At 43.0% G+C, this 16,958-nt stretch overlaps 1 protein-coding gene across 13 annotated transcripts in view; it reads right to left on the bottom strand.

Annotated features, from left to right (window-relative positions):
• Positions 1–16,958, bottom strand: part of LRRFIP1 (LRR binding FLII interacting protein 1) — a 100,315-nt gene that overhangs the window by 16,526 nt on the left and 66,831 nt on the right. For 6 of the 13 annotated variants that reach the window (XM_083865217.1, XM_083865213.1, XM_083865209.1 and 3 more), the window contains 7 exons: positions 15,722–15,787; positions 12,753–12,830; positions 5,911–5,943; positions 5,024–5,149; positions 2,232–2,402; positions 1,224–1,316; positions 661–753 (listed from right to left, as the gene is read on the bottom strand). In XM_083865217.1, the coding sequence (XP_083721343.1) occupies positions 661–753; positions 1,224–1,316; positions 2,232–2,402; positions 5,024–5,149; positions 5,911–5,943; positions 12,753–12,830; positions 15,722–15,787 (660 nt within the window). Of the gene's footprint in view, positions 1–660; positions 754–1,223; positions 1,317–2,231; positions 2,403–5,023; positions 5,150–5,910; positions 5,944–9,244; positions 9,369–12,752; positions 12,831–15,721; positions 15,788–16,670; positions 16,716–16,958 lie in introns of those variants that run through there. The other 7 variants (XM_083865221.1, XM_083865210.1, XM_083865211.1 and 4 more) reach the window with 5 other exon arrangements.

Raw genomic sequence — 16,958 nt, 5'->3', positions numbered from 1 at the left:
ATGCATATTTTGCTACTAAACTCCCCCCTCCCAGTATTTCTATATAAGTACAAATGGAACAATTCAAAAAAATGAGACAATTTTCAGTTTCAGGCCGCTCCAAATTATTGGACATCACAAACATGGGCAAACTGCCAGATTTCTTTCTTCTACTCTATTCAGGAGGCCTTTCTTCAGTGTTCAGCTGGAAAAGAAAACCAGAGTGGGTTTCCATGTGGCTTTGATAAGAGGTGGTGGAAAGGGATGAGAAGCAAGGGAGGCTTCCATCCCAACAGCTTATAAATAGCTCCATTACCTCTCTATCCCACTCCAGTTTCTGCTCAGTCTGCAGATGAAATCTGAATAAGCAGAAACTCAGTGCTGATGGAATTGCATTATAAATAGCACTTCCTTTCCCCATATGGCAAATGCAAATGGTGCAGCACAGCAAATCAATTACCCTTGGTTTGAAAGCACACCAGCTGTTAGGTTTTCCTTGGATTTTAAGGTACTGGCCAAAGACAACACTTGCTACTTGCTACTTCACTGGCAACATCATAGGACAGCTACACCAAGCAAAGGCACGAGGGAGGGTTTTATCCATGGGGTTTTACAAAAGCAGGATCAGGTGGACAATGACAGTGTCACTCTGAGCACATGGCAGGAGCTGACAAGTCCTACCCCTATTTTTTTGTCTTTCCACTCTATTGTCTCCTGAAGGTCGGAAATTTCCCTGACATAGCTCTGCTGTTTCTGTTGCAGCTGTTGGATTTCCTGAGGGGCAGGAGCAAAACAAGAAGACAGAAAGCAGGTAACAGGTTAACAAGGAAGGCCAAGATTGAAGTGATGCCAAAGAATGAAAAAAAACAGGTGCCAAAGTAAATGAGTATCCACAATGCACAGTTTCTGACATCCCAGCTGAATCTGTGCTCCTGAAGACAATCTTATTATCCACAACATGACTTAGAACAAGTCACACAGTTCTGTTATCCTCCTCTGCATCTCCACAAAGAGCTGTCCAAAATGCAACACTTAGGAAGAATAAGATAATACTTAGGAAAGTACTATTTGCATTAGTCAGCTCTGAACCTGTCTGGCCTGAAACACTAACATTTCTTCTGGTGAGAAACTTGAATAGGGAATAAAATTCTCCATGCCTCACATTCTCCACTCTACTGCTACTTGGGAATGTACCAATCAAAGAAGCCATTAAAAAAAAAAAAAAAAAAAAAAAAGTTACTTACTGCAAGCATTTCTTCTCTCTGCTTCAAAGCCTCTTTGATTTCCATGAACTGAAACTGCAATATGCTATGAGCGTGCTTCTCCCTCTCAAATTCCTGTGAATAATGAAATATTCACAAGATTATTATTATTAATCAAAAATAGCATCCCATCAAAAAGAGAAAAATAAGCCCAAACACAAAGAAAATGCTTACTGCAATGTAATTCTTGACTATCCCTCTAACCACAATCCCACAAGAGTGCAGTTTTTATTGAGTTTGTCCTTTTTCCAAGATGCTATTATTGCACCAAATACAGAAGTGACAGACATCATTTAGCCCATTTCACATTTAGCCCATTTCAGCAGCAGGCTGAAGAGCTTTTACACTCCAGTCCTTCAGACTGCACAGATGAATGGATGAGAATTTAACCCACTCTTCCCACATGGCCATTTACTGAAAGGTAGCTGGGCTTTTAAATAAAAAGAGAAAACCACGCTGTATCTGTCAGGAACTGTGTTTTGAAGTGGGGTGAAGTCAAATGCCCCAAGCTACAAGAAGGCAGTTCTGAAAACAAGCCCCAGTTTTATTATTTAACACCAAATCTCTGTCAGCTGCTTAAATTAATGTAAAACTTAATTCAACATTTAACCATGGAGCTGCCTGAACTGTCTGAACTGCTCAGCTCTCCCACAGGGTGCCTGGAGACACCTTTGTGTGTAAAACTGCTCCAGAAGTCCCTATGGACAAACCCTATGAATTTACTTTAGAGATGGAATATAAAAGGAGATGTGATAATATCAATACAGTCTTTACCAGCTAGAACATTTCCTCCCTTCTTCAGAGATGGCTTAGGGAAAATTCTCATTTGTATGATCACAAGTACACAACAAATTGGTATTGCACTTAATACTAATTAAACCAGTAACTTGTTCAAAATCTTGAGTCATAATTCAGCTGCCTCCTCCCAAAGATCTCTACCCCCCTCCAGATATCTCCCTGTTATTTCCCATGCCAGAGCCATTTACATACTTTACTTTTCTCTTCATATTGCCTCCTGGATTCTGCCAGCTGTTCTTCTAACTCTAGGAGCGCATCCTTCAGGGTGTCCACTTGGTACATGAAATTGGTTTTCTCATTGTCCAGCTGAGCATTTGACACCATAGCCTTCTTGTATTTCTCCTCAACTTCAGCTAGAGAGTCCTGCAGAGAATAAAAACCCCAGTCAGAGTCAGAAATAAAGGAGAACACTTTGCCAACCAAGACCTTCAGGAAGGAAATAAAGCACCAAAACACAAGCTCACTCAGGTTGCCTATGGAAAGCAGCAGGAATCCTGTGCTGGAGGTTTCCCAGCTGTCCCAAGTGAGGAAAACTTCCTCTGTCCCCACCAGGCTTGTGCTTCCAAGCAATCAGCCTTACTTCAGCACGGATAAAATGCTTCCTGCCTTCTGCTGCTTCAGCTTCTGCCTTCCCAGTTTTCTTCCCTCTCCCTCCTCCCCCTGTCCCTGCACATTGGCAGCTCAAAGCAGCTGCTGAAGATGACAAGTTGGGATTTTTTTTTTTAAAGGTAAACTGGCCTCGATTTAAGATCACTTTGGATGATCTGAGGCCTGAAATTAAGGCAGTTTGACAGTTTCACACTAATTTCTGAGATCCCTGCAGTGTGGGAACCCTTAAATACTGACTCAGGAATTAGAATTCACTGTGAAAGAGAAAGCTGCAGCTTTTGTGACCTGATGTGTGATCTCCCATTAGGTTTCCCATATCACATTCCTTCTTCACAAATTTACTCTCAGAGATAAAGTTCATAGTATCTTGAAAACCCCTTCTGTCAGCTTGACCTGAATATAAGATACTGAGATATTTATAACAACAAATGATGGCAAAATAAAGATTAGCATAATTTTTCATTTATGCAGACAAACTTCACACTACTTGATTTTAATAAAGAAATAAAAGAGTTATATAAACAATGCAGTGTAAATGTGCAAACAAGGAGGACACACACGTCAATATTTTAGTTTACAGATCAAACAATTTCTCTTGGAACTAGTGTAATTTTAATTTTTTCAACTGAAATAAGGGTGAGTTTCATATACTTCCTTTTTCAGCTGTTAAGAGAACTAAGGATGATAGCAGCAAAGTCTAAATCAGTTTAATTAACATTTCTATTAGCAAATGAGATAATTGGTCTTTTAGGACCCAAATTTGTCCAGTTCCAAATGCTTAACTATGTTTTGGGGCACTTTCCAGCTCCAGATGAAAAATACCTGGAAGCACAGGAAAGCCACCAGGATTTGGAAAGCTCAGAAGGGAGCTGGAAAGGAAGTATATGCAAGGAAGAAGTTAAGGAAGTTCTGCTCCACTCCTTCAGCATGCCACATTTTGTTTTCTTAGTATCAAACAGTGCAGCTTAGGTCCCAATCACCCCAAAAAGCAGTCTAAAGGACATGGATTGAAAAAATGTTATGCATTGTGATTATTTTACTCTATCTGCTACTCAGTGACCAGGAAAAATCCCAACATTTTACCAAAAAAAGGCCTAACTATTCTGTTTCCATTGAAAACTCACTTAAGACGGCAACACCTTCATCTGTCAGCGCTGAGCTGATGACACAATCAGCAATTAATGGTGGCAAATGTTGAATTTATCTATTTGCCTTTTCCAAAAAGCCACAGCTCATGTTACTGCTCACTTAGGAGTGGGTGGTGCATGGATGTACAGGTTGGTTGTTGCACCAAAATGTATTTATGGCTTCAGGGAAGTAATAAGAGCTTCAGAGCTCTTCCCTCTCCATGTAACAGGCTTTGATACATGGAGTTTTGTTGCAAGAATTGTTTAAGGGTGTCTTCTGTCATCTAAAGATGAAACCAAAATGACACCTCACATGGCCTTATAAAAATAAAAACATAAAAAGTTCTAATCTCATATTTGTTTTTAGCACTGTAGGAGATGAGTTCTGCTTCATCTCCCAGAACTAGAAGGTTTGCTGGATTAGGAAAGGATATTAAAAAAACCCCAAATAATTTTAATTTGCCAGCACAACAATGATCTCTCTCAAACCAGCAAAGACAATGTGCAGTAGCAACCAGCAGCCTCTCAGTGAACACTTGGAAACATTTCTCACCACAACCCACGCAGTGAGAACAGTCCATGGGACACTGCACAGCCCCCAGCCTCTGTAGGAGAACAACATGCAAGGGCAGCTCTGGGGCTCACACTGGGGCCAGGGTTAATGCTCACACACCAGTACCTTCAGTTCTTTCAGCCCCTGCATGTATTTGCCTTCTACATCCTGAATCTGGTCCTTTAACTCATAGATGTCCTGAGGGAGACGGCAAGAAAGGTCAGTGATGCCAGGGACACTGATGGGCAGAATGCAGCTGGGAGGGACAGGCAGTGCTCAAAGTGCTCCTTCCAACACAGGCACAGGGCTCTGACCCTAAGCTGAGGCCTTGCCAGATTTCTTAGTGAGGAGTCTGTGCTAATTCTGCTTTTCTTGGCTGGAGAAACAGAATCTTCATCGTTAAGGACGAGACCCAGGTTCAAAGGCCTGACAATCCCAGCCTTCCTCTGTCCCTTCCACTGATGATCCCTTCTGTCCCAGGCTCTCTCCCCTGCTCTCCAGGAGTGCAGTGTGTTATCCCCATCCCCCTGGCATTCCCTGTTCCAGCATGGGAGGTGCCTTTCACAACCAGTCCCATCTGAGAGACATCTCCAGCACAGCTTCTCCTGCACAGCACCCAAACCACTGCCACAACTGCCAGCTCCTTCCTGGGAAAGACCACTCCATAATTTATTGTGTGTTTAAGCACTCCTCACCTTGATTTCCCTGATGGAGGCCTCTGTGTCAGCTGAGATGGAGGTGTCCCCACTGCCCCTCCGTGAGGAAGTCCCGCCCAGAGAAGCCAAGGTAGCTGCTGACAAACTCGAGACAGTTCGTGCTCCCTGCAATCACACACAGACAAACTGCTGAGAACTTTCTTCTCCAGATAAATTATGGCATTGTGGCTTCCCCTTTTTCTTATTTTTTTTTTTAATACATACATCACACCAATCCTTGCAGTTCTAAATTATGCACTTTTGATTAAAATTAAACTAAGAAGCAAGAAATCAAAACCTAACAAGGGAAACTAATAGAAAAGGCAAATGAGAAGTATTTAAATAGTACTGCAATAGAAGTTTGCATAATTTAGCTTCTAACTACTAATTCTTGATTGGAGAAAAGTCTTTAGGGGGCTAGTATCAGCCTGCCATTTTCAAAATTTGTAATAATACATTCTGTGGAAGCTTTGGAAGCTCCTCTCCTTTATGGATATTTATTTACTCTGCAGCAGTTGCCACATGAACTGTTCCACTGTACTCAGGGTTAATGTAACAACCTCCTCTTTTATTATGATGATTTATTTATTTTTACATAAATAACTTAGGTTTTATAACTAAGATCTAATAAACACACACACTTTGTGTGGCTTAGCCTAAAGCAGCTTCAGCCAACTGATGTTGAAGGTCAGCTACTTAACATGGAGTAAGCAGGGGCTGAAAAGTTCATCTTCAAAAATGCTGCAGCAGAAGGCTCCAGAAATTCAAATTTTTGCTTCACAATGGATTTTATAGGAGATTTCTGTACACTCATGGCAAGCTCTCCCCACCAAAAAGAATGAACTTTGATGCACTGTTGTCAGAATACTTGGTAAGATCCTTCTTACCTTCTCAAAGTCCTTTTCTGGCCTTTCCTCAATCTGTAAAAAAGAGATTGAGAAGGAATCATTAATAGAATCAATAAAGGGTTAGAGAAAGCAGCAATATACCAGAAATGCCACCACATCCTCCCCATCCCAAAAAGCAAGGTAGCAAGTTAGACTTGAAATCTAAAGCTTCAAACCTGGGGTTAATATTCCCCTCTCAAGACAAATGGGGACTGCAACTTCAAGCAAAGATCCCAGACTACAAAACTGACCCTCAAGTCAAATATCAGTCCAAAGTCTAAATGAATTGCTCTTTTAGGGCTTCAGTACTTCACTGCAATTTACTAATTTACAAAAGAGATCCTGTACTAAAACTAGTTTAGAAGAATCCAAACAGTGAGAAAGCAGCATTTAGGAGGACAGAAAATGACCATGGATGCAGACAGCTGAAGGGTTTAAAAGTTACAGAAGATCTCCATCTAAAATGGAATTAAGTATAAAAAGGATTGAATGAAATTAAAAACTCAGGAGAGTGCAACAAAACCTGAATTCTTCCTGGAACACTCAGCACAGTCAAGATGGTTTCCCAAAAGACTCCTAGAAAATTGTCTTCCGCAGACCAAGAAGAGCCTGATTGCAAAAGGGAATAGTGTTTTTGAAACTACTGGGAAAACAATCAGGATAGACCTGATTCAGGGGAAGGCATAATTGAGGTTAAGTTGATAATTTTCATTGAAAAACACACTCAAAACCTGTATCTCTTTCTAATCAGTACACATTTGGCACAGTTGTTTGGAGTTTTTTTCTTGTGTTATATAGAACAATATGGGGATTATCTCACTCATTATTCTTCATGTTACCTATGTTACCCTATTAAAAAAAAATCTCAGAACTGTGAGGTACCACTTACAAATCAGCTTTTTACACTGACTCCTCACACCTGAAATTCTTTATGAATTAGCCTTAAGAAAACTTAAGCCTGAGGTTTCAAAGTAAAATAAGCCAGAGTTAAAACACTAGATCTAAACATGCAAAAACACTGAATACATAAAATATTTAGGGAAAACCCCCTCAAATCTCTGAATTTGGAGGCAATAAGAGAGAGTCATTAATGAAGGCAGACAATTTAGCTCAGACCAAACAAACAAGATGGACTGAACTGTGCAAACAGCTTTTTACTTTCATGCCAGACAGCTCCAAGTGCTGGATTTGGCAGCCTCCTAGCCCGGCCAAACACTGTGTTGTTGTTTATCAAGACAGCTGTGGCAGTGTCAATAATGGCATGTGACAAAAGATTTGTGTGTCCACACACATCTATGTCTGGAAATCTGTGTAGAGCCTTTGCAAAATCTACTTGACAGGGCACAACTCAAAATATTTGTTTTCCTTCAGCTATTTGCACAATGGCCTCTATTTTCTGGAACAAAGTGCAATCTCAGTTTTGAGTAAAATAAAGAAGGGAGCAAATATTGATATTGTTTTAATGATGCATCACAAGAGTCAAATAAAAGCTTCCCTTTACAAAGGGGAATGCTGAAGACAATGTGGTGAGAGATGTGATTACAGTGAGTGTTTCTACTCAGAGCACTCATAACCCCACCTGTGAAGCCTGCTACACCTTTATTGCAAAACTGTCTTAAATAATAACTCTGATGGGACATAATCTCTAATAATGAAAGCTATTAAGTAACACCTAAATTGAGCTGGTTAAGAAAACAAACCAGATTTCATCTTCCCTGGTGATGCCCTTGCACACATCCACTTGATGCCATGAATGCCATACTCAGAGCAGTTTCTCCTCAAAACCAGTAACTATCCCTAGCAATTTATTTAAATATTAACACTTAAAAACTCAATTAATTTTGAGAAAAGCCAGTTCCTCATACCAAAATAACATCCTTACATTACACAGATGCTTCCTGCTACACGACACTTTTCTAAGCAAAAAGCCAGTCTGAAACAAGAAGCATTTAATTTTATGGTTACACAGCAGTGATACACCAAAATCTGTCTTGTAGAAAGAGAGAAACTTATTTTAGATTAATATTTTATACAGCTTTCATCGTGCTCATGTTCAGAATAATGTATTCACAGTATCCTTTAAAAAGATAAATTTTTCCTAAAGGAATCAGCCACCAGAGGGACCTCCAGGTTTCCAGCTTTTCCCTCCAAGCCCTCTGGCAGTTGATTCAGCAATAAATGAAACAGAGGAAGATCAGGAGAGAAATGTTAATCTTTATTCGAAGTTGTACAGAATTCTTGCCCAAAACACTTAGCTGCTGTATTAGCATTCAATCAAGAACACTGCAATTATTAAATAGGCTGAAAAGAGCTTCTCCACCTTCACAAGTACTCAGCACAGCCCTTCATAAAAATATCCTGGCTTTGGGCTTTTCCACACACAAACATAAAGGACCGACAGAACACTTGCAGAAAAAGAGATTTAAAGAGGGATTCACCTAATGGCACCTTTAATTTACACAACACTACCATTTTTCATTTGCACAAGGGTATGGGTCAGTCTCTAATCACAAATTATCTTCCTCTTCACCAACAACTGGGGCAATTTGTACTTTAGTGCATAATAAAGCAGGGAAAGGAAGTAATTTTCTGAGGAACTCCAGCACACACATCTTTGTTTTGGCTGCTCTCTGCAGAATAAGTGCAGTGGGATCAGAGTTCAGCCTCTTCTGACAGCAATTTCAGAATAAATCCAGAGCCACATTACAAAAATGTCAGCAATTATCAGAGCTCACCACAGCTGGAAACATAACTATAAGCAAGCAAAATCACTCCACAAGCCTTTATATGGACAAAGTGCCTGTTTTCCCTAGATTAAAAGGGTTAACTCTTTTAGGGTGAAGCTCTGCCACCAGTGGAGTGTCCAAATGAGTCCCTGCAGCACGACCACAGAGCATCCAACCAACCAAATACCTACTGCAAGTACAGGGATCTTAAAATCAGTGAAAGACCAGGACTGAGGCAGAGTTTTCAGCTTCCAGGTTCCTGAACAAGACCAGGGAAGGGAAGCCTGGGACTCTCCTGTCTGTGCCACATGCTCAGGTACCAGAACTTCAGTGTTCAGTACGTGGCTGTCACTGCTCAGCTCCAGATCTTGCACTTAGCTCAACTTCCTCATGAAAGCAAGGGTTTGGTTTTTTTTGGTGACAAATCAAATTAAGATCATTTCCTGTCCTTAAAGTAGCACAGTGCAGCTTGAAATGGAAATATGGCCCACAGCAGAGAAAAGTTGTTAGGCTGGAGCTTAACACAGGACTCTATCTACCAAATCTGGAATTAAAAAGAAGAAAAGAGGTACTGCAGTCAGTACAATCCCTCCTAACCCCCATCTTACCAGTCTGATCAGCTGGGCTGGGGCAGGCAGTAACAAAGCTCTTGCTGCTTCTCCAAGGAGAGCCATCTTAACCCCAGCAATTAGCAGCAAGCCTTTCAAAGTCAGCAGGGGAAAACCACTGCTGAAATTTGTCAGGTCTGCAGAGGGTTTGTGAGAAGAATCCTCTCTCAGGAATGAGTGCTATGCCAAACGTCACTGCCTAAACAAACTTATCAGTCCCAGAAATGCAAGTTAGCACTGCAGCAAATCCTCACTCCAGAGGGGCCCAAAGCACATCCAGACTGTCAGAGGCAGGGCTGGGATACAACCTACCCTAAACCTGATAGAGAGATAGAAGATAGAGAGAAGGCACAGCTTTGTAAGTGCCTCCACCAGAATGAAGTCTGTCAGTGTCTTCATTTTATTTCTGGTGAGAACACAACAAGCTTCTGCCAGTGATCAAAGGTGTTCACAACTGGGCATTGATCAGGATGCATGGACACACTGGAGAATTGAGAGGCTGGAGAGCAGCAGGGATGTGGGATCCTGGTCAATGGCCAGTTGGATCTGAGTCAGCAGTGCCTGGAGCCAGGAGGGACATCCCTGTCGTGGGGGATCAGGCCCAGAACAGCCAGGCCAGGCCAGCGAGGGGATTGTCCTGCTCTGCTGTGGGCTGGGGCAGCCTCATCTCCAGTGCTGGGGGCAGTTTGGGGTGCCACAATATAAAAATGATACAAAGCTATTAGAGAGTGTCCAAAAGAGGGACATGAGGATGGGGAAGGGTCTGGAGGGGCCACACGAGGAGCAGCTGAGGGCACTTGGCTTTTTCAGCTGGAGCAGAGGAGAGACTGCGGGCAGAGTCAGCGTGAGCTGCATCTTCCTCCCCTGGGGGAGCTCCCAACTCTGCTCTGTGTGACAGGGACAGGACCTAGGGAATGGCTGGAGCTGTGTCAGGGCAGGCTCAGGCTGGAGATCACGGAAAGGTTCTTCCCCCAGAGGGTGCTGGGCACTGCCCTGGCTCCCCAGGGAATGGGCACATTCCCAACCCTGCCAGAGCTCCAGGAGGGTTTGGACAATCCAGGGATGCTCAGGGTGGGATTGTTGGGGTGTCTGTGCAGGGCCAGGGGTTGGATTCAATAATCCCTGTGGGTCTCTTCCAGCCCAGGATGTTCTACAGCTCTGTGTGTGCTTGGGCTGAACTCTGACTGCTTGTGCTGCTGCCTGAGCCTCCTCAAGAAGGGAGAGAGCCAGGATGAACCATCCTCATCTCAGTGTAGCAAAACCTGCCCTCTCCTCTTGTTTTGTCTGCCTTGCCTTAGAAAGCCTTCAGACAAACACTACTGCATCCTGAGTCTGTTTCAGATTTAGAAATAATTGCTTTTCTAGTAGCTTCTTAATTTAGAGAAGAAAAATATCAAAACTCCTGCAATTCATATTGAAAGCCCAGCTCTGCCAAAACATGCTGAAGAGCTCAGCCCATCTGTACAGAAACATCTGATGTTTGTTCTCAGTAGTCTTAAGATCTGTACTTTATGTGAGGTTGGTTTAATATTAAACAACATATTTGCATATCTGCAGTAACTGCAAGGACAGCAGATAATTACCAGTGGGGATAGTATGAAAAATGTTAAAGAAATATAAACAGCAAAGTTCATTCAGATACAGTGAATTCTTAAAATAACTACAAAGACAAATATTCACACATTGTGTTTAAGTATCTTCCTGCCTTTGACTGTATTACCAACATGGTAACACAAGTGAGAACACGAGCTAGCAAAGCTGTGCACAGCAGGAAAACCACTGCTGCTTTTTGCTCACTGTTCAGTGAACAGTGATAGAAGGGGGAAACAAAACAGAGAAAATAATTTCAGAGCTGCAGTGAGAAGCTGTTGTGTGCTTTAATTTGGAAAGTAGCAGGGAATCATCCTCCACTCTCAAGTACCTGACTGAAAACACTACCAGAACACTTTGAACCCTGTTAGTAAAAGTGATCCCTCACTCTGAGCTACAGGAAAAGCAATGTCTGGTTAATACAGGAAAAAAGTGTTATAATCACAAGGTGCTGCTGGATTGACCCCGTGCAGCAATAAGAACTTTTAGGATCAGCTGGACTCACTATGACATTAACTCTCTGCTCTTCTTCAAGGTGATAGAGATAAGGGAAGCTCTTCACACCAGGTAATAAACCATTAATTAAACTAAAAAAAAAGATAATTTAAGGAGTGTCTGCTGTCTCCCTGCAGAGCAGATTCAGCCTAGTGCTGACACAGCAAACCATCTCCAGCCACTTGCATACCAAGAGGCCAAAGTGTAAGCAGGGAATTTAAAATCAAAAACCTCCCTTGCACCTCCTAGCATCCTGTGATTCCTGTAAGCAACTTGCAGGAATGACTCAGTTGGCATACAGAAAACACCTTCTGGAAACCCACTGCAGTGTGTGGGTACCCAGTTCTTATTACCCTGACAGAATTGTAATGGAATCCCTGTTTATTCTGATTAATTTTTGCTTTGGGGGTAATTGAAATTCAGTTTGCAAAGCCATTTAAGATGTATTACTCATATAAGTTATATTCTGCAAGAACTCATAGCTCAGGGACTCAGGTTCAGGGCTAATTAAAACACTGATTTATTTATAGCTCACCAGCTGCCATACATTATATGATGAAAATCCCTCTGTTTTTTTTAATAATTTAAAAAAGTGAGTGTACCCTTGTGCACCAAAACTTCAGAGCACGCAGTTCTCAAATGGCAGACTACAAAACTCACTGTGGCAAATGAATGTTGTTGTATTTCAGTTTACTGTAAGCTGCACTGTAAGCTCCTGTTTCCTCTGCAGGACATCCTACTGCACTCAGCAGCTGTCCCCATGCTTGGAAATAAATCAGAAAGATACTCACAGCTGTACACAGCTGCAGAGAGGAACAGCCACAAGGAGAAAGCACAACGTGCTATTTAAAAAATGAAAGCCAGAAACCTCCTAAAAGCAGGGGATGGACAAACCTTTAGCATTTGAGCCTTCTTCAGCCACAGCTTGTGCTGGGTGCTCCTCATCCTTCTAGCACTTCACCACACTAGAGACTGCAGTGCCTGGCACTCTACAGTCTCACAAAGATGTTCAAACCCAACCTCTGGAGAGCCCTGCAGCTTTGCACCAAAATGCTGCTCACTGGAGAGAAACTGAACTGCCTGAATGCTGCACTAAGACTTAGGGTTTCCTGCTCCCCCAAAGGAGACACAGCACTTCCATCAACAACCCTGTCTTTTCCACAATAACCTTGATGTGCTTTATTCTCCATTTAAAGCAAATAGAGCAGTCATGAGAAGTAAAAGTGTACTTTCTGTTACATAGAAATCGCTTCAGTTCTGCAATTTCTCCTCTGGTTTCTCTGTCTTAAGCACTGCCCAGAAGGTCAAATTAATACCCTGAGGAACTGCCTCACGAGGGACAGTGACCTCTCTGTACCAAAAAGACCTTGAAGAAGAGAGGAATGAAAACAGTGGAGGGGCAAAGAGAAATAGAGGAGCTCACCACTGGACTGGCCCGAGCAGAGCTGGCTCTGGACGATGCCCGAGATCCCGAACCAAGGTAGCAGCTGTACTCGGAAGGCTGCAGCAGGAAAACCAGGAACAGCAGGCAGAGAAAAGAGACAGGCATTAGAACTGGGAAGGGAAGCAGGAGAGGATGTAGAGCATCACATCTGAAATTAGTTAAAGAGATGGTTACATGCAGCTGGACAAAGGAACAGCAGCGAAAGTCAGAGAATTGTTAATCTGAAAATTAAGGCAAGCAGTAATTCCACTGGCAGTTCAAGTAGAGTTTTGATTCAATCCTTAGAATGCTAATAATTTATTTATATTTCTTCAGGTACCAGTGACAAGTAAACAATTTAGTTTCTCTACAAAAGGCTCCATCCTACTGCTTTTCAAGAGCTCTGAGGCTCTCTGGTGAATCACTTGCCCACGTTCCCAACGTTGTGCACATACAAAATGAATTTGCACTCTGCAGGTCAAAGGAAGAAACACCCATCTCTTCGGGGATTGAAGTAAAAACTGAGCCCAGCTCAGAGACAGAGTCTCTCTCCTGGTTTTCCAGGACCTGCAGTCCTCATCTCCTGCCAAAGGATGTCTTTTAGCTTTTTTTAAAAGGAAACATCTAAGCAGAGATGCAGGACAGGGCTGGCTGGTTGCTGACAAGGACAAAGAACGTGTCTATGCTGTTTTATTTCCAGAGGTTTTCATGCAGTGGAAATGGAGCTGGGAAATGGTAGTTTAAAACATTGGAGAAACAGAACTAGAACTTACTCTGGAAATAATGAGTTTATTTCAGAGGTGATTAGGACTGTTTCTCAGATACAAACACACAGAAATCTTAAAAATTATCATACTTTGGAGATGCTGCAGGGTTTTTTCAAGGGTTTTTTATTATTATTATTAAGTCCTGGCCACTACAGGAATTCCTGGACTCTTTAGCTTTACAGAAACAGCCAGGCCTTCATCAAGCCACTGCAGGGCTGCTCCATCATCACTAATCACAGTAACAAAGCAGCACAGCATCACCTGCAAATTAAGCTTGCAGCACTAATAAATGGTGAGAGGGTGAGCTGGAAATAACCCCAGCCAGAGCAGAGGCACAGGGTCAGCCAGTGACCACAAAACATTCCGTGCAGGGTGCACAGCTCTCAGCAAGCCCAGGGGCAGGGCAGTGTCCTTGGATGCACCTGCAGGGAGGCCCTGGCACTGGGTGTCCAGAGGAGCTGTGGCTGCCCCACCTCTGGAATATTCAGGGCTGGACAGGGCTTGGAGCAACCTGGGATAGTGGAAGGCGACCCTGCCCAGGGCACAGAGAGGGACAAGGCAGCCTTTAATGTCCCTTCCAACCACAACCATTCTGGGACTCTGTGTCCTACACTGACTCTGAGCACCTGATCTTCATTTCAGAGGTGAGAATATGCTCATATAAAACTGCTGCACACTGTTTACAGCTATTGCAAATCATACCACAATTCCTAAATTAAAGACAAAAAGCACTGAAGTAAAAATATGGATTTTGTTTGGTCACTGCAGTGTTTTATGTTTAATGAAAGAAGGGTTTAGGATAAATTTGAAATGTGTGACAGGGAAAAAGTTTTAACAACTGATGAGTCCCATATTAATATTTCCAGGCCCTATTTATTCCTCAATTGCTCCTGTGCATTGCAGGACTGACAATGGAATTAAGTGGCTGTGACCAAGCAAGGCCACTTGCATTAACCTGCTTTTCCAAAACCATTTTTTGGGGACAGCCACTCAAGGTGACACTCCCCCTCCACGTTCAAAGTGCTGCAAGGTTCAGAGGCATCAAAACAACCACAGTTACTGTGACAAGGTAGCTGCCTCTGAGGCAAACCCCTCCTGTTTCATTCCTGCAGGCAGGTTACAACAAATACCTGTGGCTCAGGGTGGGATGGGGATGGAGGGAGGGGAAAGCACCAATGTTTCAGTCTGTGATCCCTCCTCATGCCATTGACAGCCCATGACAGACTCACAAGCAGGTTTTGAGCTGATAGGTTTGCTGTAAATGATTCCTCACAGCTGTGATTCAGTGGGATGGCAGGAGGATGGCACAGGCCTTGAAGGACTAACAAGTTCTTAGTAAGCATTCCTGAAAGTGTTTCCTCCTCCAAGATAGTAGAAATATTATGTTTAAAGTTAACATAACATCAGTTTTGATGTTATAACCTTGGAAGGTGATTATTTGTTTGTTGGAGTGTTTTTGGTTGGTTGGGTTTTGCTGTCATCAGTGAAAGGGATGAGAGGCAGAATAAGCAGTGGGCCCACAGAAGAAGACCTAAAAATCTAAACAGGTTGGCTTTTTTTTTCTTTCCCAGGTGGACTGCCGGGCCCAAACACCCACAGAGGAGAAGAGGTGAAGGCATTTTCTGCCTTTTAATCTGTAAAGCAACTCCTGGAGTTTCTCTTTTTTGAAAAGAAACAATTTATATGGCGTTTCCTTATATTTTTGCTTCCCATCCATGACAGAGCCCTCTACTCTCAGGAACACACATTTTGGAAGCACTGTCACATATATGAATGCAAAATATATTTGAATATCAATCCAAGAAACAAAACCAAGCAAGCCATATATTCACAAAAATCATTTACTTCACACTGCTTATGTGGAACTGATTTTTAAATTCCTGGCTGGTTATTTTTTAAACTTGTATTTTTCTCAGTTTTGACAAGAAGAATTAAGTCTCAGGGAAGGAAAGGACTTCATGCATGGCCTTTCCAAGGTGTTTTATCTGCAAACTGAGTATGAGGCAGAACTGGATTCCCCATCCCACAGAGGGGCGAGTTCCCACTGATCACTACTCGTTACTCCATGGAAGCTGGTGAGAATGGTGCTCCCACTCCTGCTGCCTACAGCAGCAGGCCCTGGATGTCACACAGCCCCTGTGAAAGGTCCCTCAGCCCGGCAAAGGACAGACACAGAGCAGGGAAATGCAGAAAACCTCTTACAGCACGGGAACTGGGGGCACTATAGCGCCGGCTCCCGCTGTAAACGCTCTCCTCGTACACAGACGCCTACAATTAAAACACAGAGTCAGCACGGGAGGGGCACCTCAGGCTGCACAGTCACAAATCCACCCAGGACACGTGGCAGCGAGCAGGATGGGCAAGGACAGGGACATCTCCTGGGAGCAACCACAGGCAGCATGCAAGGGAAGAGGCAAGTGCAAGGTCTGACAGAGCCCTGAGGCCATCCCACCCCATCCCATGCACTGCTAACCCTCCTCCCAGGGCTTCAGTTCAGCTTTAATCCAACACTTTGACTGCCTATCCACTAAGTGGCTACATCAATTCTTAAACTGATCCCATCTGGTTCACCTTCATTGCTGGTGCTGGCAGTGAGAGGAGAAATTCCCCCTTGATGAGCTTCACTTTCCAGCCAGTTTAGTAAATTAATAAAATAGGGGGGAAATGCATCTTTTAAGACTGACTCTAGTTTAGCTCAGAGATGTATGGTTCAGGAAGCACAAGGGGAGTAGGAAACTCTAAGCTTTGAGAAAAAATTCTGAGACGCCCATTTTGAACAAGAAGGCAGGAAATTGTCTAAAAAAATTTGTCAACAGATTTTTTGTTGTTAAGCAACCAGCAAGAATTGATGTTGCCTCTCTGTCCTGCTCCTGGAAATACACCAAGAAAGACAACTCTCTCCACATGGACACGACACCTGTGGCAGCATCACAGCCCCATGAACACAGTCCCAACAGGAATTAAAGGAAAGAACAGCAAATCCAGGTTGGCACAAACAGCATCACACAAGTGGCATTCAGATGGATGGGACACCAGGGTGTGAGACAGAGGCACCCAAGAGGAATTACAGACAGAAGGCAGGAGACAACATGTGCATGGGCTGGGGGTGAGTGGCTCTGGTGTTGGTGTTCAGATCATCAGCACAACAAACCCTGTAACTCCTGGCTGGCAGAGCATCGCTGTACAGCAGGGAGGGCTGAGGGAGACAAGCACAACACTTTTTGGTTCAGCAGAGTAAATGAAACAAAAAAAACACCAAAACCAAAAGGTGCCCACAGCAGAATTAACCCTCTTGGTAAGAGATTAGGATCGCTACAGGACAACAGAAGGAAACCCAGCACAGAGAATATTAGTCATCTGCACCATGAAAGCATTAGATCCCAGCTCCCAAAGACTAAGAATACCAAACAGGCACGTGCGTTTCCTACAGGAAGGGAGG

Source organism: Zosterops lateralis, assembly GCF_965231275.1.
Source record: "Zosterops lateralis genome assembly, chromosome: 7".
NCBI classification, from domain to species: Eukaryota; Metazoa; Chordata; class Aves; order Passeriformes; family Zosteropidae; genus Zosterops; species Zosterops lateralis.
This window is presented reverse-complemented; position numbering and strand designations above follow the sequence as displayed.